The 25,086-nt window shown below is 50.1% G+C and overlaps 2 protein-coding genes across 2 annotated transcripts; one reads left to right on the top strand and one right to left on the bottom strand.

The window, feature by feature from the left end:
• Window positions 1-2,337: 2,337 nt before the first annotated feature.
• Window positions 2,338-17,528, top strand: LOC138818116 (acyl-CoA (8-3)-desaturase). The gene is made up of 13 exons (XM_070009032.1): window positions 2,338-2,401; window positions 2,729-2,955; window positions 4,627-4,737; window positions 5,269-5,466; window positions 6,470-6,571; window positions 6,675-6,803; window positions 11,246-11,306; window positions 13,237-13,313; window positions 13,947-14,044; window positions 14,217-14,313; window positions 14,741-14,820; window positions 14,915-15,040; window positions 15,243-17,528. The coding sequence occupies exons 2-13, from the start codon at window positions 2,749-2,751 to the stop codon at window positions 15,292-15,294; spliced, it is 1,338 nt and encodes a 445-aa protein (XP_069865133.1). The 5' UTR covers window positions 2,338-2,401; window positions 2,729-2,748; the 3' UTR covers window positions 15,295-17,528.
• On the bottom strand, window positions 17,500-24,185 carry LOC138818118 (flap endonuclease 1). Its single transcript, XM_070009033.1, has 2 exons — window positions 23,860-24,185; window positions 17,500-21,284 (listed from the first exon to the last, which is right to left on the bottom strand). Exon 2 carries the CDS (start codon window positions 21,264-21,266, stop codon window positions 20,124-20,126), a length of 1,143 nt encoding a protein of 380 aa, XP_069865134.1. The 5' UTR covers window positions 21,267-21,284; window positions 23,860-24,185; the 3' UTR covers window positions 17,500-20,123.
• Window positions 24,186-25,086: the final 901 nt, after the last annotated feature.

The raw sequence follows: 25,086 nt of genomic DNA, 5'->3' as shown, positions 1-25,086 counted from the left end.
CTCATATGCAGCCATCCTGTGTCTACCTACTGACCTACAAAACTACTAGAAGAAAACACAGCAGAATGGCCTGATGACCTTGAACTGGGTGATGAATTTTTGGATGTATTCTCAAAAGCACAAGAAACATAGTCAGAAGTGGAATTGTGGCTCAAGTGGTAGAGTGCTAGCCTTGAGCAAAAAGTTCAGGAACAGAGCCAGGCGCTGGTGGCCACGCCTGTAATCTTAGCTACTCAGGAGGCTGAGATCTGAGGATCATGGTTCAAAGCCAGCCCAGGCAGGAAAAGCTGTGAAACTCTTATCTCCAATAAACTACCAGGAAACCAGAAGTGGCACTGTGGCTCAAGTGGTAGAGCACTTGCTTTGAGCTGAAGAGCTGAGGGACAACGCCCAGGCCCAGAGTTCAAGCCCCGTGACCAACAACAACAACAAAAAAGTTCAGGAACAGTTTGGGCTCTGAGTTTAAGCCCCAGGATTGGCAGGTACACAAGAGGCGGGGAGGGGGGTGGGGTAGGGTGGGGGGGAAGAGCACAAGGAACCAAAGTAAAAATAGACAAATGTGAAAACATGAAACCAGAGCCTTCTTGCCCAACCAGGAAACAATCAACAACAGCGAATGGGAGAAATACTTGCAAATCACAAACCTATTATGGAGTTAACATCCAAGAAAATATATTAGGAATTCAACTCAAAGGCAATAAAATGAGAAACATAATTAACAGTGGTCAAATAAACCAGGTGTGGTAGCATGTATCTGTAATTTCAGCACTTATGAGTAGAAGTGGGAGAATTGTGAGTGTGAGGCAAGCCTTACAAAGCAAGACTCTATCTTAAAGCAGAGAGAGAGAGAGAGAGAGAGAGAGAGAGAGAGAGAGAACGCACTTTTTCAGAATTTCTTAAAAGAAGACATAAAAACGGCCGACAGGTATATTCTTCAAATGTTCAACATCAGTAATCATCAGGGAAGAGCTAATTATAGCATGAGATAGCATTTCCCGCTAGTGAGAATAATGATCACCATCAGGGAATTCTTGTTGACTGTTGGTGGAATTGTAAATCACTAGTACAGTGACTATATGGAGGTTCCTCAAAATATTTTTAATAGTTATTCTATGATCCAGCCCCCACTATTGAGAATACATTCCAAGGAAAGTAATCTGTATGTTGAAGAGATATCTGCCCAGGTGCTATTCACAAGGGTAGGATTTGAAGCCAGCTCAGGCAGACAAATCCATGAGACTTCTCCATTAACCAACAAAAAGCCAGAATCTTAAGTGATGGGGGATGGGGGGTAGACCTGCATTCTTATTTGTATTGCAACATTATTAACAATAGCCAAGATATGGGTTCTACTTAAGTGTCCATCAATGGATAAATGGATAAAGAAAACGTGTTATATATACACATCAGACTACTCTTCAGTCACAAGAAAACGAACAAAATCCAGTCATTTGCAACCACATGGAGAAAATGGAAGGATGTTATGTTAAGTGAAATGGTACATGCTCTCAATAAAGTTGTGGAATTAAAAAAAAAAGTGGGAATAGAATTGTTACCAGAATCTGGGAAGGTGGGGGAGGGAGTTAATGTGAAGCTATCTGTCAAATGATATAGAAGAGGAATATATTTAAGAGTTCAGTTATACAGTATGTCTATATCAACGACATCATATCCTTGTGTGTTGTAATATCCTGCATTCCTCTAATATGTAGAGTGGATATTAAGTACTCTCATTACAAACGCTATAAAGCTATGTGAGGTAATGCGTCTTGTTAATTAGGTTTAACCATCCCACAAAGCCTATGTACTTAATAGGTAAATTGCAAGCAGAAATTATTTTGTTGGGGGAAGTCAGGGCCTAGCTTAGGGAACCTAGCTTTCAGCCAATCACAGGCCGCGAACGCCTCACTCATGCCCAAATACAGCAACCCACTGGGGTCCATAACCAATCAGATGGCTTTCCTATGTTCCTTCCTCTCTTCCCCCCCCCCCTTTTAGGTGTATAAATTCTTCCTCGCCTCATCTCCACTAGATCAGGGTGGTGTTTCCTCCCTCACTTAAACGGCTAATTTTAATTCTGTCCCAAGCGTTTTCCACTCAACATACCTACAGGGACAGAAGCCAGGATTCCTGCAGGCCCAGCTGGGCCCATGGGTGCTCTGGGCCTCGGCCTGGGTCGTCGAGCTGGAGCGCACCCAAGGGCTCCCAGGAACCGTTATTCCGTCCGTCTGCGACGGGCGGCGGGGGGGGGGGCGGGGGGAGGAAGGGCATCCCCGGAGCCGCTAGCTCGCCGCTAGCGGGTCGCGGAGTCGGGAAGCGGCATCAGGTGGCGGTCGCTGTCTGGCGTCCGCTAGGAGGCGCTCTCCCGAGGACCACACGTCTGCTGAGGCGCTCGGCGGAGGTGGCGGCGGCGGTAGAGGGTGGGTGGGTGGAAGGATGCCCGCCCTCCCGCCCTTTCAGGCTGGCCGAGTGGGCGTGGTCAACTCCCCACGCCACGCGGCTCGGCCAATGGGAGTGCGCGCTGCTCCGCTCGGCGGTCCGCGCCGCGGGTGCTGAAAACCCAAAGGCGCGGGCGGAGGGGGCCGGGCGCGCGCTAGCGGACCAGCCTTCTCCTGCTCCTCCCGGCGGGCGGCGGGCGGCGGGCGGCGGGCGCTCCCTTGGCGTCCCGAGAGCGCGCCAGACGCGTCCGCGACTGACGGACGGACGGACGCACTGACTGGTTTTCCAGACCTCGCCAGCCAGCCAGCCATGACTCCCGGCGCGGTGACCGCCGGCGGCGAGGCCCAGCGGCCCAGCCCGCGTTACTTCACTTGGGAGGAGGTGGCGCAGCGCTCGGGGCGCGAGCGGGAGCGGTGGCTCGTGATCGATCGGAAGGTGTACAACATCAGCGAGTTCACCCGCCGGCACCCGGGCGGCTCCCGGGTCATCAGCCACTACGCCGGGCAGGATGCCACGGTGAGCGGCTGCGGGCAGGGGGAGGCGCCGGAGGGGACGCGGGACCCGGCGGCCCCGGTTCGAAACGGGAAGTGTAACCCGTGGCGGAACACCCCGCCGATTCCGGAGGAAAGCCACCCCGCGGACCGATCTGGTGTTCGGAAGGAGGGGAGAGAGGCTCCGAGGAGGTGGGGTGGCATGGAGGCCGGCAGCGTGCACGCACAAAGAAACGGCTGGCTGCGGCCGTGCGTTTCCTCTGTGGTCCCCGTCCTCCGTCGGCAGGATTGGGCCGGATCCTGAGCTGGGTTGGGAAGGGGAAGGCGTCAGGGGGAGAAGGCTGGGATGGCGCCGGGGACGGATGGCGATCGGTGCTGCCCAGGACGGGGTTGGGAGCGGAGCGGAGGAAGAGGGAGCCTCGGCTGGTCTCGAGGGCTGGGAGGGGAGCGCGCAGCCGCGTGGGATTCGTGTGCGGGGGGGCGGGGGGGGGCGCGGGTGTGCCCACTCGGCCAGCCGAAGCCGGGAGGGAGCCGCAGAGAGCCGGCTGTCCTGGGATCCCCTGCGCGGCGTGACGAAAGAGATGAGGGTTTCTCCTCCCCCACGCTTCAGTAGGCGCAACGCGTAGCCCAGTCTCGGTCCTGCTGCTTTGTGTCTTTCTAGACCATCCATCCTCAGAGCCGTCCCCTAGACCAGAGCGCTGGGATCCCCTAGGGATCCAAAAGGTGGGGCGGTTGCTTCCACTCATTATCTACTCAGGATCCTTTCTTGTTGGATTCCTCTGTCATCCTATGACTTGTAGTGTCTTGGGGTGAAGTCTCCCCCGCGCCCCCTCCCCCTTAGCAACAAGAGTACTGTTCCTTTTCTTTGCCCCTGGACTTAGAATATGGGGGGGTGGGGTGGGGGGGAAGAGAACCCACGGCTCCCTTTGAAGTAGCCTCAGGGCCAGGCCACAAGCTGATCATTCCAGTGACCTCTGTAACCTGGATAGCTTTGCTGGCCTACCTAGGCTGGCGCGTGTGCAGAGGGAGCCTTAGCAGTTGGCCTTCCTACCCAAGTGTGATTTGAAGTGGCCAGTGTCATTGTGGGAGAGGGGTGCTCCTCCCCCACTGCCCGTTCTGTGGTTTATTGGGCTTGGGGTCCCCCCATCTACAGACATGAATCTTATCTGGGAGGACCCCACCTTACATAACCGAAATTTAATCATTATGGGGACAAGGAGTGGTCAGGGTGCCGGGAGAAAAATAGGAAATCTTGCCCAGAACAGCTGTGGAGGGAAGACAGAAGATCTGGGTCTTCCTCATGGCCGTTTATGGAGAAACGGGCTAAGAAAGGAAAGAACTTGTTGAAAGTCCTGCTATAAAAGAAATCCACAGTTCCCTGCTCTGGCTTTTCTAGTGGATGCTAAATCCCTAGGTAAAAACTGCCTTCAGACCCAAAGATCAGCCCAGTCAGGTCTTTCTGGACGGCCCTCAGGGGAGGCTACTGATTCCTCTGTGTAGCAGCCCCGTGATGGGAACCTAAACACTAGGAGATCTTGAGCTGTGGCAGTAGGGATGCCCAATCACCTTGGAAGGAAAGCTAGCAGGAGGAGGTGGTCTCTTCTTCAACTTGCCAGCAAGAGGATGGCCTCTGATGTGAACCCCAGGAGCCTCGGACTGACCCCCTCACCTTGTTGCCTTCTCCCCATACTTACAGGATCCCTTTGTGGCATTCCACATCAACAAGGGCCTTGTGAAGAAGTATATGAACTCTCTCCTGATTGGAGAACTGTCTCCGGAGCAGCCCAGCTTTGAGCCCACCAAGCATGTGAGACCCTGTTTGCTCTTGGGGAGGAGGGAGAGGGACAAAAGCCTAGATAGGATCACAGGTAGCCATTCACAGGAGTCTTTTGGTCTCTGCCTCACAGGCCATACAAAGCAGGGCTTTGAAACCCCTGCTTGTCTCAAGGCTTCCACTACTAGTACTACCAACATCATCATCATCATCATCATGGAGACCTTCCTGTTGAATACTTATCAAGCATAAACTTACACAATTCTCATGCATTTACATATGAGAAAATGGAGGCTCAAAGTTAAGTGACACAGCCAGGGGGGGATCTCACACAGTAAGTGGCAAAGCAAGAACCAGAGTCAAGTTTACCCAGCTGTTGGGCCTGAGTCCATTCAGATTAGTACCTCTTTGTCAGACTTCCTTGTTGTCATGGTATTTTTGCCTCAGACTGTAGACTCCCCACAGCTTCTACAGGTACTTGAGCCTGAAAGGGCCCTTGTGTCCAGCACATGTGGGTTGTAGGGTCATGGCTGAGAAGAATTAACAGCCCCCATTTTTCCACAGAAAGAACTGACTAATGAGTTCCGGGAACTGCGGGCTACCGTAGAGCGAATGGGGCTCATGAAGGCCAACCACTTCTTCTTCCTCTTTTACCTGCTGCATATCTTGCTGCTGGACGTCGCTGCCTGGCTTACTCTGTGGGTCTTTGGGACATCTTTGGTGCCCTTCCTCCTCTGTGCGGTACTTCTCAGCACAGTTCAGGTGAGAGCCTTTGCCTGATCAGAGGCAGAGTTGTGCTTGGCATTGTGGCGAAAGCTTTCAGAAGGCCAAGAATCCTGCCTGAAGATTTGAAGATATTCAGGGGAGTTGATGCAGAAAGTAACTGCATATTCTATTGTCTTGTCTTTGGGTTTGAACTCAGAGCCATGTGCTTGCCAGGCAGGTACTCTACCATTTGAGCCACCAGACTCCCAGCCCTTTTTGCCTTTGTGGGTTTTTTGTTTCATTTTGTTTTGTTTTTTTAATAGGGTCTCACTTCCCCCCTCCCCCCCCCGAGTCTAGCCAGGACTGTTATCCTTCTAGTTAATAGCTGAAATGACAGGAGTGTAGCATCATGCCTAGCTTTTGATTGGTTGTATGGGATCTCATGTACTTCTTGCACAAGGAGCCTTCAAACTGTGATCTTTCTCATCTCATCTTCTCAGTTGCTAGAATAAGCCACCTTGGCTGGCCAGCTATGGCTCTTACCTGTTCACAGACCACGTGGCCATCTTCATTTTTCTCTCTCTCCCTTTCCAGTTGCTCTTCATGTGCTTCCCTTCTTCATATAGAATTTGTTTTCTGAAACTTCTTGTTCAGGTTCTGCCACAGCCCAAGTATGCCAAGAACCAAGATCCTGACTTTGCACCTGTACTTGGCCTTCTCCCTACCCTGACTTTTTTCCACCTGCTAATCATGGTTGGGCCCCCATACTTGGCTGTCAGAACCCATTTGGCAAGCCTTCTCCCTACTTCTGAGTCCTTACTGTATTGTGGATGTTGATTGCACTTCAGAGCAGGCAAACTGATTTGCTTCCACTCACATGTGAGTCGGTGACCGAGGCAGAATTAAGACTGGGGTTTTCTCACTCTTCTTGAAGTGCTCCCTTGGGGGAGAGTGGCCATTAGACTGCATGGATAGAGGGTGAGGCTGAAGGGACTGCTAAGGTCAGTGCAAGGGATTGTGGGTGGGTGAGCTGCTCTCAGTGTTAATTTTTCTCTTCTAGGCCCAGGCTGGGTGGCTGCAGCATGACTTTGGGCATCTGTCAGTGTTTGGTACTTCTACCTGGAACCACCTGCTGCATCATTTTGTGATTGGCCACTTGAAGGTCAGTGGTGTGAATAGGAGTTCTCTGAAACTCCAGTCAGTGGAGGGCTAGGGATGAGAGGCGGTGACACTAGGTTTTCCTCCTCTCCTTCCATCATCTGTAGGGAGCCCCAGCCAGTTGGTGGAACCACATGCACTTCCAGCATCATGCCAAGCCCAACTGCTTCCGCAAAGACCCAGACATCAACATGCATCCCCTCTTCTTTGCCCTGGGGAAAGTCCTGTCTGTGGAGGTGAGTGGAGGTGTCAATGCAAACATCTTGGGGAAGGGAGAGAGCCAGCATGGAGGGCTTTTGGGGAAAACAGTGTTGGTCGTGTATAGTGACAATGGGCTGTGCTGGCTGAGACCCTTGCCCTTGGGAAGTGAACAGGGTCATCCAGGAGAGAATCACCCAACCCTCCCTGTGAATTCCATTGGCAAATAGTTAACCACTTGCTGCATTAGATCAAGAGAGTAACAAGAGACTTCTGGGCAGGCCCCTGCTCATCCTTGAAGGTGATGTGTGACACCTCCCAGGGGACTGTTTGACACCCTGCTGCAGGGCAGGTGTCACCCATCCCGTCCTCCAGTGCTTGGTGCTTCTTTCTCTTACACCAGATTTCCTGCTGTGTCAGTCCTGGCCTGTCTCACTCTGCCATGATGCCCAGTTCCTGGAACATTCCTTCACTGAGCACAGCTGGCTAGCCATATGTTTTGAGTCAGCATCTGTGCATTTAAGTAACCATGGATCTCATCAAACGTGCAGATATGTTTTATTTGTTTTTCATTATTTGTTAACACAGAACTATTTTTTTGTTTGTTTTGTTTTTGTTTTTTGGGTCCGGTCGTGGGGCCAGAACTCTGGGCCTGGGCACTGTTCCTCAGCTTTTCAGCTCAAGGCTAGCGCTCTACCACTTGAGCCAAAGTGCCACTTCCGGCTTTTTTCTTTTTGCTTATGTGGTGCTGAGGAATCGAACCCAGGGCTTCATGCATGCAAGGCAAGTGCTCTACCACTGAGCCACCTTCCCAGCCCAACACAGAACTATTTACATAGCATTTACATTGTGTTAGGTATTGTAAGTAATCAAGAGAGGATTTATAGTATATTGGGAGTGGGCTGGCTTGCCTAGCATGAGTGAGGTCCTGGGTTCAACCCCTGGCATCACAAAAAAACCCAAAAAGTAACCAATCAAAGCCTTATCTCACCAGCGTCATGGGACTCAATGTAAAGTATCCTGGGAGGCTGTACTTCTGTTATTTCCAAATAAGATGCCACTTTGTAGAAGAGATTGGAACACCTACAGGGGATCCTGGTACCAATCCCATGGAACCAAGGGAGAAGTCTGCTTCTTCCCACCTTCCTGAGCCCAGCCTGACTTCCAGATGACTTATTATCTGAGGTTATGAGTGAAAATCAGGTTTTTTTTGTTTTTTTTTTTTTTGGTCAGTCATGAGCCTGAACTCTGGGCCTGGGCACTGTCCCTCAGCTCTTCAGCTCAAGGCTAGCGCTCGACCACTTGAACTACAGCACCACTTCCGGCTTTTTCTGCTTATGTAGTGCTGAGGAATTGAACCCAGGGCTTCATGCATGCAAGGCAAGCACTCTACCACTGAGCCACCTTCCCAGCCCTATGAGTGAAAATCAGAATATAGGTACGGTGCCTGCCTAGCAAGCACTAGGCCCTGAGTTCAAATCCCAGAATGCAGCAACCGAAGGAAAAATGATTAGGAGACCTAATGAGTTTTCATTGAGCATAAGCAGTTAAAAGTTCCAAAGGCCAGTAGAGTTCCTTAGAAAGTTAATTAAAAACCCTTTGTCCCCAGGTTCCATGCTGTCGTCAAGAGTTCTGCCAGATCCCTTCCCCCAACCTAATGACATTTCAGCTTGCCAGGAATTAATCGGTTGTGGGATATGTTTGGGTTTCAGGCATGAGTTCAAGGTAGTGTGACCCAACTCTCCCCTCTGGCCTGAGGCACAGCTCTGGAGAAAGGCTTTGGCAGCACTGGCTGTCCTGGCACCAGGCACTCAGTGCTTGAGGTTTCTGCCTTACCTGTCCCTCGGGATCTCATTTTCCCTTCTTTTTCCTAAGCATTAACTTCTTTATAGTTTGTTTCCTGTCCTGTGCTGTGTGCGGGTCAGCCCTGCACGGGCTACCTACCAGCCCCACTCCACCCCCCTTCCTGGATCCCAGAGCTGCTTTGAGGGAAGCATGGGTTACTTATTTAAAGCAACATCAGCTGGGTTCCTAAGGAGAGGGGCCAAGTGGAAGGAATCTCCCACTGCCTGCACTGCTTGCTGGTGCTGGGTTTTCAGAGAACATCTGTCTGCAACCATGAAAAATCAGAATGATTGGGGAGCCAAAGTAGCTCCTCATGTTTTTTTTTTCCTCCTAGCCTACCTCTTAGAGCATGTCTTTGCTCTAAGTTGTTTGGGCCTGGTCTGGTCCCTCTGGGGAACAAACTTGGCATCTGCCCAACACCTCCTACCTCTCCTGGATGACAAGGAGGTGGAAGGGGCACTGCCCTTAACAGAACCCTTCTGACCTCTGGAGATCTAAATCCAGTGAGGGCATCTGACCATCTCAGGAGGCAGTGGTGAAGGGGCCCCTTCGCACAGCCGTTTCCCTGCTCATGCCAAGAGGGCACTTCTCTGTGGGGTCTCCCCTCAGTTTATGTTGCTCAGGATGGGATGACGTCATTCCCTTCTCTTACCTACCTGCCTCCAGAATATGATGCAGCTCCATCAAACCTGCATCTCTACTACCTCCTCTCCCCTGGTGTATTAGCCCATCTTCCATTGCTGTAAGAAAATGTCCTAGGGTTGGGTACTTCCTATAGAAAAGAGGTTTATTTAGCTCACAGCTCCTGAAAGTTCAGGAGAGGTGGCCCTAGCCATTTGGTTTCTATAAGTCATGCAGATGCCATGACAGTGGCCAAGTAAGTACCTGTAAGGAATAGTCACCCGAGGAGATAAGGAGGGCAGGGCAGGCTTGCTCTTGTAACAACCCATTCCAAGGCAATCAACTAGGGACTTACATGGGAAGAATTTCACTGGTCCCCAGAGATCTAATTCCCTCCCACTAGTATCCAGCTCTAAGGTCTCATTACTTCGCAATAGCTTCACATTGACCAAGCCTCCAACACACGAACTTGTAGAACATAAACCATGTTAAACTCTAGTCTAATGTATCTCGGTGAGAATGAGCTTTGTAACTACATCTGCCCTGTGATTCATTTCCACACATCTGGCCAGATGACCCTCTTAAAGCATAAAGCAGGTCATGCAACACTTCCGGACTTGATTACCAAGGCTTCTGTGAGGTGCTGTATGGCCTGGCTCCTCCCGAGTTTTCTGGTCTTGGACAACACAAGAGCCTTCATTCTTGCTGTTCCTTCTGTTTTTTGTTTTCTTTTTTTGTTGTTGTTAGTTGTGGGGCCTGAACTCTGGGCCTGAACACTGTCCCTCAACTCTTCAGCTCAAGGTTAGCACTCTACCACTTGAGCCACAGTGCCCCTTCTGCCTTTTTCTGTTTATGTGGTGCTGAGGAATCGAACCCAGGGCCTCATGCATGCAAGGCAAGCACTCTACCACTGTACTACCTTCCAAGCCAGTTCCTTCTGTTTTTAAATGCTCTTTCCTAAGCATTTACATTGCTGGCCCTTGATAACATTCATGTCCGAGTGTAGGTGTCAGATCTGTGGACCTTTTCCAAATCGCTGCTTCTCTGTTCATGTTTCCCATCTGCAATTTCCTGTTGCTTTGAACTCTGTCTACAAGTTTTTTTTAAGCAACTTGCATCCCTTAATTTACAAGCATTGTATAGGCAGGCATGGTACCATTCACCTCTGTACCCTCAGCGGGAAGAACAGTAGTTGGCAGAGTAGGCCTCCAATGTTTGAATGAATCTGACCACCTACAAAGAATGCTCTGTCTAGCTCAAGTGTCCTGTACAGCATAGGTTTTTAGTGAATGACCTGAGAATGCTTTCTGTATGTGAGAGGACAAGCCAGAACTCTGCCTGGTCACCAAAACTACTTGGAACAAGAAATGCAGGAGCCACGGAGAGAGGCAGACATGGGAACCCACTAAAGGGGCTCTGCACTGACCCCTTGGTCTGCTAGCCTCAGCCTGTCCCTTCTGTGGCCCAGCTTACAAAATAACTACTACCCACTGGGGAACACTTTGCCAGAACCTTCAGATGACTCCTTATGCTCAGTAACCTTTGCACAAGTATTTGCTATACTTTGCTTAGCTTTCAAGGGATTTTTTTTTCTGTAGGTTACCTTGAGATCAAAAGATTTTGATGGAGATTAAGCATAGATCAAATACCCACACAAGGGTAAGACAGCTTTCCTTACAGACTCTGATGTCCCATAACTACAAGATGGGAGATAGCAAGTGTAGGAGATATCAAGTGTGGGAGAGGGGGCCTGGGAACCCCAGGACAGAGAGTCTTTAGAGAAATGTGACAAGTCCAGAAGACCTGTAGACAGCATTGCGCATGTACTCTACATGACCCTCACTGAGGGCAGCCCAGGCCTCTTGCTCCAGGTGATGGGCCTAAGGCTGGGTCTGTGGATACCTTCCAATCGGCCTCAGCTTCTGAGTAGGGAAAAGCCTACGTTATGGGGAGGAGAGAGAGTGACTGGTCCATGAATGATAACTGCTGACCTTGTGTTTGCTCTGCTTCACAGCTTGGGAAACAAAAGAAAAAGTACATGCCCTACAACCACCAGCACAAGTACTTCTTCCTCAGTGAGTAGCTGCAGTCACCTGGGGGTTGGCCTTTGGGAGCTGGTGCTAAGGGATATGGAGGACATGGCTCCTCAACTACTTGTGAGCAGATGTCTTCTCCACTGAGCAAAGGCAGCAGGCTAAAGTTTTAGTACTCAATTGTGTTGGGGGCAAATGGGTTCTTCTTGTCTCAATCTTGCTCCCATGAGAAAATTGAGTAGTCTGTAGGGACCTCCTATTGAAACTCCGTGCCTGTCTGTGTGTGCGTGCATGTACAAGCACCAATACTGGGGTTTGAACTCAGGGCCTTGGGCTCTCAATTAGGCTTTGTCACTTACTGCTGGCATTCTGCCACTTGGTGCTTTCCCACACCTCTACTTCTGGCTTTTTGCTGGCTATTTCGAAACAAGAATGTCAGATTTTTCTGCCTGGGTTGGCTTTGAAGTGCAATGATCAGATCTCATACTCCTTAGTCATTAGGATTATCCATGTGAACAGCCAACACCTGGCTTTCTGCTAAAGCGTTCAGCCTTGTCCAGCAGAGATTAGAGGTCATGTCAGGGTAAACGGATAGGGTGTAGTTTTAATTGTTGTGGCTATTGGGCAAAAGACTTTTGTGCTGTCACTTAAGCTCTTTCGAGAATCTGCGTGTAGTTCCTGCTTTGAAAGTCTGCTCTATAATGCCACGAAATTTGACTTTAAAACTCCAGTAAAAGTTTGAAGGCAGCTGGATTCAAGTGGCTCATGCCTGTAACCCTAGCTACTCAGGAGGTGAGATCTGATGATCATGGTTGGAAGCTAGTCTGGGCAGGAGAGTCAGTGAGACTCTTTTATCCCCAGTACACTACTCAGAAAAAGCTGGAAGTGGTGCTGTGGCTCAAATGGTAGAGCACCAGCTTTGAACAAAAGAAGCTCAGGGAACAGAGCCCAAGGCCCAGGGCTGGCAAAATAAATAAATAAGTTTGAAGGCATTTATCCAAACTATTTATCATCAACGGTTCCTACTGAGAAAAGTGGGTAGGGAAGATGGTAGAACAGAGGCTTCTATAAGAAAGAATATTAGAATCCAGAGCACATCAAGATGCAGGAGTCACTGGGCACTGATGGCCCATACCTGAAATCCTAGATATCCAAGAGGCTGAGATGAGAATTACAGTTCGAAGCCAGCCTGGGCAGGAAACTCTGTGACACTCTTAACTCCAGTTAACCACCAGAAAGCTAGCATGGAGCTGTGGCTCACATGGTAGAATGTGAATCTTGAATACAAAAGTTCAGGGACAGCAGCCAGGCCCTGAGTTCAAGCCCTAGGACCAGTACCAAAAAGAAAAGATAGAGGAGCTGTGAGTGGACATTGCAATGAAGGGTTAAAGATAGCGTCAGGTGCATCTCTAGGGCTGGGAGGGGTCAGCAAGGTCCATCCCACACTTTGCTGCCCCTTAACCTGCATGATGGAGGTTGGTGGAGGAGTCAGGATAAAGGCAGGTGACTCAGAGTAAGGCTGTGGCCCAGGCAGTGCCGAAGGTATTAACAGTGTCCTTTCAAAGGTGTGGGAGCAGACCATGTACTAAGCCTGGGCCTTGAGTTTGTAACAACCTACTCCAAGACAATCGACTAGGGGCTTACATGGGAGGAATTTCATTGGTCCCAGTGATCTAATTCCCTCCCACTAGTGTCCACCTTTACAGGTGGACCTTTAGTTCCACAGTGACCAAGCTTCTAATGCAGAAACTTGTAAAGCCCAAATGTCAAACTCTAGCATCCACTGGGAAAAGGGAACTCTTCCCCCACTTGACTCCTGACACCATCTGGAGAGCTTGTATCTGTGCCCATCCTCGGTGCCTGTTGGCTTGGAGCTGCTGGAGGGGCGACAGGGGGCAGCCGTGCTGAGGACGTCCTTGTGTGACCCTGCCACTGCTCACAGCTCCTCTCTGTCTCCTCCCCCCCCCCCCAGTCGGGCCTCCAGCCTTGCTGCCTCTCTACTTCCAGTGGTATATTTTCTACTTTGTTGTCCAGAGGAAGAAGTGGGTGGTGAGTATCCAGGACCTGTGGCCCTCTATCTTCTCCAGTGCCCCAGGGGACCGGGCCTCTGCAGGTGGCACTGCCCATCTCCAGGTCCAGTTGAGAGCAAGATCGGAGAAGTAGGTGTGAGGTACTCCTCTGTAGGACCATGTGACCTGGGCTCAGCAGATCACCTGACTCCCCAACGCTGCAGTCATTGTCCCCCGATGTTCCTGGGCTGGGCAGAATATTGGAGCCCTCAGGGAGTGATGGGGAGGATGAGCTGGAGATAGTCCAACTGTTGGCTCCAAGCAGAGAAGCTGGGAGGGGAGGGAAGAGCTGAACCACTGGCCTGCTGGGTATAATGGGTCAGGGGGAAGACTGGCACTTGGTTGATGGTGCAGAACAGGAGTTGGGGCTTTGCCAGATTGGCTTAAATGGTACCTTGTCCTGGATGCTCCTTCTGTGAGCAGTTAGACAGGTTAGGGGCTGGAGGCAGGGAGACCCTATGTACCCTAGAGAAGGTGGCGGGCAAGGGGCAGCAGTGCCACCAGGAGAAAGGTATATCGACACTAGATGTAATGGGGCAGGGTGCTGGCCCGGGGCTGGGGGATGGCTGGGGGGTGGGAGGTGGGAAGAATCATTCTGATGTTCTCACCGCAGGACTTAGCCTGGATGGTCACCTTCTATGTCCGAGTCTTCCTCACGTATATGCCGTTGTTGGGGCTGAAAGGCTTCCTGGGCCTATTCTTCATTGTCAGGTAGCGCACGAAAGGCAGGAGGGGCTGGCACGGGAAGGCACAGGTGCTGGTGCTGGGCCTAGCCAGAGGTGATTGTGGAGTTGGCTCGCACAGGCAGACAGGGCCGGGTCAGCTACCCGAAGAGGGGTAGGAACCTTGGGCTCTGCTTGTACTGTTGATGTCTACATGCCAGGTTCCTGGAGAGCAATTGGTTCGTGTGGGTGACACAGATGAACCACATTCCCATGCACATTGATCATGACCGGAACAAGGACTGGGTCTCCACACAGGTAAGGGACAGTTACTCAGAACACCTGGGTAGAACAGAACTAATAAAAACATGGGCCAGACACCTGTGGCTCACACCTGTAATCCTAGCTACTCAAGAGGCTGGGATCTGAGGATCGTGGTTCAAAGCCAGCCTGGGCAGGAAAGTCTGTGAGACTCTTATCTCCAATAAACCACCAGAAAACCAGAAGAGGCGCTGTGGCTCTTGTGGTTGAGCGCTCTCCTTGAGCTAAAGAGCTGAGGGACAGCGCCCACGCCCAGAGTTTCAGCCCCATGGGTGACAAAACAACAGCAAAATAACCTGTGGGTCATGGGCACTAATAGAAAGAAAAAAAAAGTCCTCTGTGCTTGAGGCATCTGTCCTGCTGGCGGGTGGAAAGGAGCCCTTCTTTCCCTCTCACACATCATGCTCCCCCCAACCTCCTCCAGCTCCAGGCCACATGCAACGTCCACCAGTCCGCCTTCAACGACTGGTTCAGTGGGCATCTCAACTTCCAGATTGAGCACCAGTGAGTGGGGAGGGGAAGCAAGCACGGTCCTGGGGGGGGAGGGAGGGGGGGCGTGGACACCAGCCACTGACTTTCCTCTCCCGCCCTCCTGAAGCCTCTTCCCCACGATGCCCCGACACAATTACCACAAAGTGGCACCCCTGGTGCAGTCCCTGTGTGCCAAGTATGGCATCGAGTACCAGTCCAAGCCTCTGCTCTCAGCCTTTGCGGACATCGTGCAGTGAGTACTGGCTGGCGAGAGGGGCCAGGGGTGGGGGGGGGGAGATGTTGCCTGTGGGGGGAGGTGACACAGGAAGGTGACAAAGGCAGGTCAGGACCTGCTGTCTGGGGCTATCTAGTGGCATGGCCGTCACAGGGCTTCTCCACTGCTGGTGGGCTCTGTTCCACCTGCTGACTCACTGTCCACCCCTGTGTGCCTGCAGCTCATTGAAGGAGTCGGGGCAGCTCTGGCTGGATGCCTACCTTCACCAGTAACAGACCCCTTGGTGTGGAAGAGACTGAAGCCAAAGCAGAGGGAGACTCGAGGGACTCAGCCACTGGTTCTTATGTTCAGAGGGGGGTGGTGGGTTTGGGGACAGAAAGGTCTGTGCTCAGACCTCACCCCTTTGCCTGCGAGGCACAGATCTATGACTAGCGGGGTGTGGGGACACTTGCAACAACTCCCCGGAGGAGTGTAAGTCTGTTGAATTGTTTTTCTTCTTTTGGTGGTGGTATTGGGGTTGTAACTCAGGGTCTTGTGCTTGCAAGGCAGGCACTCTACCACCTGAGCAAAGCCCAGGATTGTTTTTCTCCACTTTGGTTATATGCAGTTCGTGAGCAAAAGGTAAAAGGGGAGAGGGTTCAGTTGATGGTAACTCCTGAGCCCAGTGTCAGGCAGATGTACCCCAGAACTCATGTAAAGGGGGGCATGTCTCCCTCTCCTCCCTCCCCCCTCACTTGCTAACCTCAGACTGATCAGCTGAATGTTTATAGCAAGATCTAGAAAGGCTTTGAAGCATTCATGTGTAGAATTTTGAGTCTTGACCCAACTTCCCTGTCTGGGAACTCAGTCACTACCCTGGGCAGGTGTCACCCACATCTGGCTGGGGTTGCCAGAAGCCATTTTCCAGCCTTAGAAGCAGGTGGGGCAAAGACCAGGAGTGTGGTTTGGGAGTCATTCAGCTGATGATCCTGGCACTACTGGTTTTGCTCTCGTGTTGCCTCCGGTTCCAGAGGGAATGGCAGGCATGTTCTTTTGCCAAGCATATGGTAGAGTCACTGGGAATGAAAAATCCCCTTGATCCACTTCTAACCTCTGCTTAGAACAGACATCTGTCAAGACTGGGAGAATGCTCCTAGCAAGGAGAGGGGAAGAGTTTTCTTCCTCCCCAGAAACAAATGGGGCTCTCCCTTGTTTCCATTTGCTGCCCAACCTGTAATTCCAAGTTTAATAAAATAGCAGTAAGCACAAGTGAGAAAAGTTTATGACTTTTTGTCATAAAGTCCAAGTGTAAGGGCGGTAAGCAGAAACAGTTTTTATCTCCTAAATTATAGCGTTACTAGGAGTGTGGGGTTAAGCAAACTACTTCCTAGTTGTAGTAAGTTTAAACACTGGTTTGTGACTGTCGCTGTAGTCAGAGGTCTCTGTCCACTCTCTCTCAGTATCTTATTCTGGAGACCAGATAGGAATTTAGGATAGCCTTTTCCAAAGCATATCTGTCTAACACTAAACTAGTCTACCTAATCTTCCAGTCCAAAAAGATAAGGAATGTCTCTCCCCAAAGAGCACACATAGGAATGTGCCTCGAGTCTGACCTAACTCCCAGGGGCCCAGTATCAGCAATCACTCTCCTGCACCCCAAATTCCACAGCCTTACAGTCCAGGTGAAGATATTTCTTTGCCTGTTCAAACAATCTAAGCTTGTTAACTATGAGAAAAAGTAGAAAAGAACAGGCTAGAAGGCAAAAGCAGAGCCATCTTGAGTTTTGTAGGTAACAGCGGGCAGTCGGGATGGAAGTGACAGAGTCAGCATTGGGCACGAGGCTGCTGGAGTTGGACATCTGACAGAACCGGGCATGGGACAGCGGGTGGCAGAAGAGTTCGTCTTTGCTGAAAGTTGGCCCTGCAATTGGTTTGCAATAGGCTGGGTAGAAAAATTAGAAGCAAAACTGAACAATTCCGCTTTCATTGGATATTTCCCTCCAGACCAGGTGCTCATCCCTCCACATTCCTGTTCCCTGCCACCTGGGGTGTCAGTGTGGGGCCACCAGCCTGTCATGCCAGCTAGCTCTGGCACAAGCCACCAGTCAGAGCAAACACTAGTGCACCTGCTCTACTGTGCCAAGACCAGGTCTTCAAAGCACCTAAACCACTGTGGCCTTCCCGGCCTTCACCTGTGTGGCCTCGGATGGCCACAAGGGCCATGGAATAACGAAAGACTAAGAATGGTGAAGTGGGTAATCTCAGATGGACTGCAGAGAATAGGAGTCAAGAGAAAAAGCTGACCCTGGGTCATAGATGGTGACGGGACATTGCACTCACCTCAGTTTTAGAACTCTGATTTCTGAAACTGTTTTTAATGACTTTACCCTTTTTGCTATCTTGAGGTGTTTTCTTTAAATTGGGTCCAATGTCAGTGTCTTCTATGTGTTAGTGTTACCACTTATCCTGATGAAGCTAAAAAAAATTAGTTAATTTTGACCAAATAAAAACTATTTGTTTAAAAATCCATGCTGCTTGTTGCCATGTTCCCTAGATTTCTTGTGTGCACCTGTGTGTTTCTTTCCAAACAACCATCATCACCCCAAAGCCCCTTATGGAAGCCTTATTATGGGTAGAGCGAGGACCAGGACTCTCCATGCCAACACACAGGTCAGAAGCAAAGACATGTCCTCCTCCTAATACCTGTAGGAACTGGACTGCTTAGCCCCCCTTGCCAGCTTTCATGGGCATCACTGCCTCCTCCACACCCTTACCCTGTCAACGTTTCCAGTTTGTATGGTTGGTTTCCCTACGCCCTACTTGCCTTAATCTTTGCAAACACAATGACTCCACAGCAGCGCCTACTAAAATAGCTTTGAGCAAAAACAATGGAACCTTTCTAGGCAGGTGTGATCCTGCAGGGAACCTGTGCAGAGCTATAGGTGAACAGACTTCTAGAAGACTAAGCAGTTCTGGTTTAAGAAAAAGTACTGCCAGTTGGCACTGCTGTGCTGAGGGGGTGATGTCTGATCTCCCCTTAGTGCCCACCACCATTACTACGGGTTTACACCCAAATAACCTGAGTCAGAAAATGGAGCTTAAGCTGGCTATCAGTGGCTCACACCTAGCTGCTCAGGAAGCTGAGATCTAGGGATCATGGTTCGAAGTCAGCTGGGGCAGGAAAGTCCATGAGGCTAATCTCCAGTTAACCACTATTTAAAAAATAGGAAAGGAAGCAGTGGCCCAAGTGGTATAGCACTGGCCTTGAATGAAAAAACTAAGAGAATCCAGGTCTGGAGTTCAAGCTCCAGTACTCTCACCAAAAATTAATTAAAAATTCTAAGTACAGAGCTGGGACTGTGGCTTAGTGGCAGAGTACTTGCCTAGCATGCACGAACCCCTGGGTTCAATTCCTGAATACCACATACACAAAAAAAAGCCAGAAGTAGTACTGTGGCTCAAGTGGTAGAGTGCTTAGCCTTGAGCAAAAGAAGTGCAGACAGTGCCCAGGCCCTGAGTTCAAGCTGCAGGACTGGCAGAAAAAAATTTGTCAAGTACAAGTGACCCAAGTTCCTTCCCTGGGTAGAATGCATCTCTTGGAGGACTTCAATCTTGCTACAGGGCCATTGTTGAGAAACTATCCTGCGTTAGCTAAAGTTCATCCTGAGGTTTTACCTAAGGTTTCACTTGGACAATTGTTTCCATCAATAAAAGGCTAGAAACCATGCTAGGTGCCGGTGGCTCACACCTGTAATACTAGCTGTTCAGAGGGATGACATCTGAGGATCGTGGTTCAAAGCCAGTCCAAGCAGTAAAGTCTGTGAGACTCTTAGCTCCAATTAACCACCAGAAAACTGAAGTGGCACTGTGGCTCAAAGTAAATGTGCTAGCCTTAAGCAAAAGAGCACAGAGAGAGTGCCAAGGCCCCAAGTTCAAGCCCACAATTGATAAAAACCACCACCAAGATCAGGAACCAATGGTGTTTTTGTGCATTAGATGTCAACACACATTTTGGACCGTTAATTCCCTTCAAACAGCAATGTTACTAATGCTCAAAAAACAAAAACAACTAGAAGCTAGCTCCCCACCAAACTCTGAGGACTAAAATTTTCAAAACATTCATTTCTAGGAAACTGACCTGAATTCACATATCACAGACTGGGTTTCTGAATGGGAGTCTAACTTAGAAACTAGCAAAATAAATGCTGTTAGGAGCTGGTTGATGTAAATTACAAAGCTTTCCCAAAAAAGCTTCTTTACCTCACAAAGTAGGTGGGACATTAGAGATCAACTAACTCAAACTCCTCTCAGCAAAATAAACTAGGCATCCTCTAAAGGACGCACAACTGCCACAGCAATTGTGTGGGGCACAGCGCCACCTCGTGGTCACTCTCAAACTGCCTATGAATCCCAACCTATCTTATTTTAGAAGGGCAATGTAAAAGTCCTCAAAGAATAGGACATCTGACAACTAATGCAATTTTATTTTTTTTTCTCTTCATATCTTCAAAACGAAAACAGCACATGCAAACCAACGTCTTATCCCGAGGTTTCAACTCAGTAGATGCCTCAAAGAGGCCACAGAACATTTACTCCTCTGAATAGCAAATTCAAGTTTCTGCTCAACTCAGCCACTATAAGCCAACCTTTATTACCCATGACAGACTACTGTGCTCTGCTTGTCTCTTGTTTTCTGTGATCTGCTAGACTAGGAAGGCAGGTTGTAGATGAGGAAGAAGCAGGCACATTCTGCCATCCCTTCCCATCAGCCATAGCTGGCCAACCAGGAAGGCCTCTCCGTATACTCATGCCTACCATTTAGCTCTTTTTTCTTTAAAACTTTTCACCTAACAACGGGTCCAGTGTCCATTAAGCTGCCTGAGAAGTGGCTTGAGCCTAACACACTTTCCTGAGCTAAACCAAGAAAATAAAAATAAAAAGCACTCTGTGGCCTTCCTGCCATAAAATCAAGTGAAAAGGGGGGGAAAATGCATTTGAGAAGGGTAGCACTGGCAAAGCAATGGGATCCCCTCCCCGCCCCATGGAAAGTGCTAGCTCTAGCTCGTGGGAGGGTCTAAGGCAGACATTCTGGGGTTAAAGAGGGACAATGTGGGGGATACATTTATTTTCCCCTTTTGAACTTCCCCGCTGCCCCAGTCTTGGCCTTCTTCTTCGCAGCCCCCTTGGGTTCTGGCTGCTTACGCTTAGCTGAGGAGAGCGAGCCAGTGACCTTGAAGAAATCGTCCAGGCGGCCCTGGGTGCTACCTTGGCGGCTCTTGCTCAGCCGCTTGACCCCACTGCGGATTCGATCCTCAGAGAACTGCTTTTCACCACACATAAACTTGACCAGCTCTTCTTCATTTGGCTCACTCCACTTCAGCTCCACGGACTCTGCATCCAGGACCTCAGGCTCCAGGAAGAGCTGTTGGGCCTCCTTGTGGAGCCAGTTTTCTGGCACAGGGTATTTGTTGGGGTCAAGCCGCCGCACGATCTCCTCGATGCTCTTGTGCTTCTGGATGAGGTCTACAGCCCGCTTGGGCCCGATGCCCCGGATGCTCTCACAGTAGTCGCTGCCCAGCAGGATGCACAGATCCACAAACTGCTCCTGGTTCAGACCCAGCTCCTGCAGAATCCGGTTCAGGTGGAATTCCTGGATGGGCAGCTTCTTGGCCTCGCTGGCTGTCAGGTGTCGCATCAGCACAGGGCTGCCGAACGTGAGGCAGTCCATGTCTTCAGTGGCCGCAGCGTAGACCTTGCCGGCTTTCACCAGGGCAGCACAGCTGGCCTCTGCCTCGCTGGGGGCATCCAGATATGGGATTCCCATGAGGCTCAGCAGATGCTTGCACTCGTCGTTGTGCTGCTTAGTGACCTTCACTAGCCGTTTGGTGAATTTCTCTACCTCTTCCTCGGCCCCGGCCGCCTGAGCCTCCTGCAGCTGCCTCTCTGCCTCGGCTCGCCGCTCACCGCGTTTGGCCAGCTCGCCTGACTTGAGCTGCGGTGGTTTGCCGTCAAAGACGTACACCGGCTTGATGCCGTTCTCCATCATGCGGATGGTACGGTAGAACATGCCCATCAGGTGGCTTGTGGTCTCCCCCTCCTCGTTCTGGAGTACATCCCCACCCTGACGAACAGCGATCAGGAACTGATAAATGCTCATGGAGGCATCAATGGCCACTTTGCGGCCAAAGTAGCTCTTGATGTCATTCTCCCGGATGGCACTGGGGGCCACATCGGCAATTAGTTTGGCCAGGCCTTGAATTCCCATGGCAACACAGAGGGGTCGCTACAAAACAGATGAGCAAGAGAACTGTAAGGATACAAAAGGAGCAAGGGCTATCCCATCAACTTCATGTCTAATCAAATTTATCACTCCCTCCTCGCCCCCCCAAAAAAGGCACCAAGCCAACAAAGCAGATGAGAGGATGAACAAGACCAGACCCCTTATGCTCAAGATACTTATACTTTAGCAGTCACTCAGTACTAAGGCTTACTAAGATCAGAAACTGATTTGGGTGCTTAGAGGAAAGAGATACTGTTTTCAAGTTCGTTCTTTAAAAAACTTCAAAGGTTTCAGGCTGGGAAGTTGGCTCAGTGGTAGAGTGCTTGCCTTGCAGGCATGAGGCCCTGGGTTCGATTCCTCAGCACCACATAAGCAGAAAAAAGCCAGAAGTGGTGCTGTGGCTCAAGTAGTAGGGCACTAGCCTTGAGCTGAGGGACAGCGCCCAGGCCCAGAGTTCAGCCCCCAAACTGGCTAAATAAATAAATAAATAAAAATAAAAAATTAAAAAACTTCAAATGTTTTGTAGACAAGGTGATGGCTTATACCAGCATACTGCTACATAAGTATGCACCAAGGACAGGAAGAGTTCATGGCTCAGCATTAGCAGTCCAGGGACCTTAATGGTAGAGCTCAGCCCTAAAGAACAGCATTAATATCAGTTAAGCAAATACAATGTGTATGGAAATTGTTTCCCTAGGAAGCTGACTGATAAAGCATCCTCAAGGGATTAGCAAGAACAACATATCTGAATGGGGAGGGGAGGGGTTGTCTCATACACTGCTTTTATTATCCTCAACATCCCCTTTTGTTTATTAGAGTTCTGACTTTTATTAGGATGTTCCTGGGAAGTCCCTTTGTATTTTCTCCCCACCACAGTGCAAATATGGTATCATGGTAATTACACTACCCCACCCAAGGCTCTGTATGCTGTGGTCATTCAGCATTTCCATGGCGCAGGCCCTCTACCAAATCTTTCTTTGAGAAGTCCTTTCCTGGGCTGGGAAGGTGGCTTAGTGGTAGAGTGCTTGGCTAGCATGCATGAAGCTCTGGATTAGATTCCTCAGTACCACACAGATTTTTTTTTTAAAAAAGAATTTTCCAAAGCACACTCACAATTTTTGCCAATTACAACCAAAATGTGAATTTTTATTCACTATACATTTTCTTTAAATTAACAACTTTCTGTGTGTGCACACTGGTATTTGGAGCTTGAACTCAGAGCACTGCATTTTTGCTTGGCTTTTGTTCAAGGTTGGCACCCTATCACTAGAGCCATGACTCTACTTCCAACTTCTTGATGGTTAATTGGAGATGAGTTTCTTGGATTTGTCTGCCTAGGCTGGTTTTGAACAGAGATCCTCATATCTCAGCCTCCTGAGTAGCTAGGATTACAGACTTGAGCCAGTGGTGTCCTGAAAACACAACTTTTTTTAAAAAATGAAAATAAGTTTTAAAAATCCACATTGTTAAGTATGTAACCTAGTAAAAAGGATTTTCCAGTGTGCAACTTAAAGTCATTTTGTACTCTAATGGCACGTGCCAATATATCAATTGTTTCTACTCTTCTCTCTCAGCTTTAATTTTCTTAAAACTTTTTTGCTTCTGAGGATTGAACTACTTCAGTTGCAAGTGCTCTTACCATTTTCAAGCACACTACCACCAGTCCTCCACAGGGCTCTCCCTTACTGAATGAGGACAAAGACTCTGCGGAAAGTTCTGTCTCTTGGTCATTACACCTGACTTTAGGATCCCAAAAATAAATGTTTTGCAGCTGGACACTGGTGGCTCCCATCTTTAATCCTAGTTACTCAGGAGGCTGAGATCTAAGGATGGAAGTTCACAGCCAGTCTAAGCAGAAAACTCTATGAGACTTAGCTCCAACTAACCAACAAAAAGCAGATAATGGAGCTGTGGCTCAAGTAGGAGAGTGCCAGCCTTTACCTTAAAGCTAAGGAGCAGCACCTAGGCCCTGAATTCAAGTCTCAGTACGGGCACACACACTTTTTCCAGGTCATGCCTTCTACATACTAACGTTCACCTGTTCGTCTGTGAAGTGGGTACAATGGGAACACACTGGTCCATAATTTTTTCATTGTGGTGTTAATCACATCTTATGAAAGGATGTGTGATCCACGAGGACCCCCCCCCCCGCACCCCAACCCCCGAGCTTAAGCCTTGCTGATGCTGTTGGGAAAATTCGAAAGTTTCCGCAATATCAAGAAGAGAAAAAAGAAAAGAAAGGCGGGGTGGGGGAGGATCCTTCGGCTCACGGATACCTCCCCCTGGCTTCTCTCTTCAGTGTGTACAAAGAAAACAACGGTCTGTCGGTTTACGCCTCACAGGCATAGGAAGGAAGCCAAGTTTCAGAAGTTCCAAGCACACGGAAAGCTACACTACGACCCCGGCGGGTGGAAGCCATTATCCTCTTCCAAGTGGAAGAAAAGAGAGGTTCGGAAGTCTGCAACAGGTGGCGGGGCCTCCCGACTTCGAATCCCGCGCGCGCCGGAGCCCGGCTCCCGTAGTGCCCGGCGCCCGGCGGCCCCCGGCTCGGTCGGAGGCGCCCCTCGTGGGGTCTCACCTGGCTTCTGGGGCGCGAGACCTCGGCAGGTAGCGCTGGGTTCGGCGACGTCCGGCACGGTCTCAAGCCCCGTTCTACCGCAGGGCCGCCGGTCGCCGCTCACACTCCACAGTCTTCCAAAGCCCGCGCTGCCGTCACGTGACCTGCACGCCACGCACAGCCTTCTGGGGAGGGTAGTACACTGCCCGCCCTTTCGGGGTCCGTGTTCACGGCATTTACTTCGGAGACAGCTGATTCTCTCGGCGATCCTGTCCTACCGTTTCCCACCGCCTAATCTCCGCTCGTTCTACACCAGGTAGGCCTCCACAGCCCCAGCTCCAACCACACCTAGAAACTCAGGACTACAATTCCCACAATGCCACTCGCGCGAGACACTTCCGCTTCCAGCTAGGCTAGGCGCCTGCTCCTGCCGACGTGTTCTTCCGGTGGCCGAGACGCAGCTTCCACTGAGCAGGGCAAAATGGTGAGAGGGCTGAGGGAGTTCCCGACGGGGCTGTGGTCCGCGACTACTGAGCGTCCCACCCACAGCGCGTTGTTTCGCGGAGGCCCCAGACGGCTTCAGAGGGCGGGATGCTCCTGGAACCCCCCGGCTTGAGCTGGGGTGTGGGGCGGGAAAGGCCTGGGACTCCTCGGGCTGAAATTTACATGGCACTGAGTTTACCGTCTCCGGGATTGTAAGGGTGAGGGGTGTGCGAAGCTCTGTAAGTCCCTTTGAGTTTGTATTTCTGGTTCCTGTGATCTGTGATCTCTGTCTGGAAAGATTCCCCTGTTGAACTCGTACTCATCCTACAAGGTCCCGGGCAAATGTCATTTTTCGGTGAGGCACTTGGCCCCGGTCTGCTAGGATCGCCCAGTCTGCAGACTTAGTGCCACGTTTCATGGACTTCTTTGTGATCTGCCACGCCTCCTAGTGACTACCGTCCGACGTGCCTGTAGCTCTGGGATGATGTCTATTCATCTTTGTATTCTCAATGCCAAACACAGGGCCTGCAATTGGGAGCTCAATAAAGGACAGCAATTGTCTTTATCGCTTTGAGGGGGGTCAGGGGGACATAATTGTTTACTGAATTGAATTCTTGTGTCTCCTAGAACAATGGGGTCCATTTACTTCTTGTAGAGTTGTTATGTTCTGGATTTTCACAGCATTGGCTGATGGGTGACAATGAAAGCTAACATTTGTACAGAACTTTACGTTTATAGCCCTCTTTCACAGGCATTATCTCATAA

Source organism: Dipodomys merriami, unplaced genomic scaffold (genome assembly GCF_024711535.1).
Source record: "Dipodomys merriami isolate MVZ:Mamm:240054 unplaced genomic scaffold, mDipMer1.0.p SCAF_712, whole genome shotgun sequence".
NCBI classification, from domain to species: domain Eukaryota; kingdom Metazoa; phylum Chordata; class Mammalia; order Rodentia; family Heteromyidae; genus Dipodomys; species Dipodomys merriami.
Note: the sequence above shows the minus strand (reverse complement) of the source record. Positions and strands in the feature narration are given on the sequence as shown.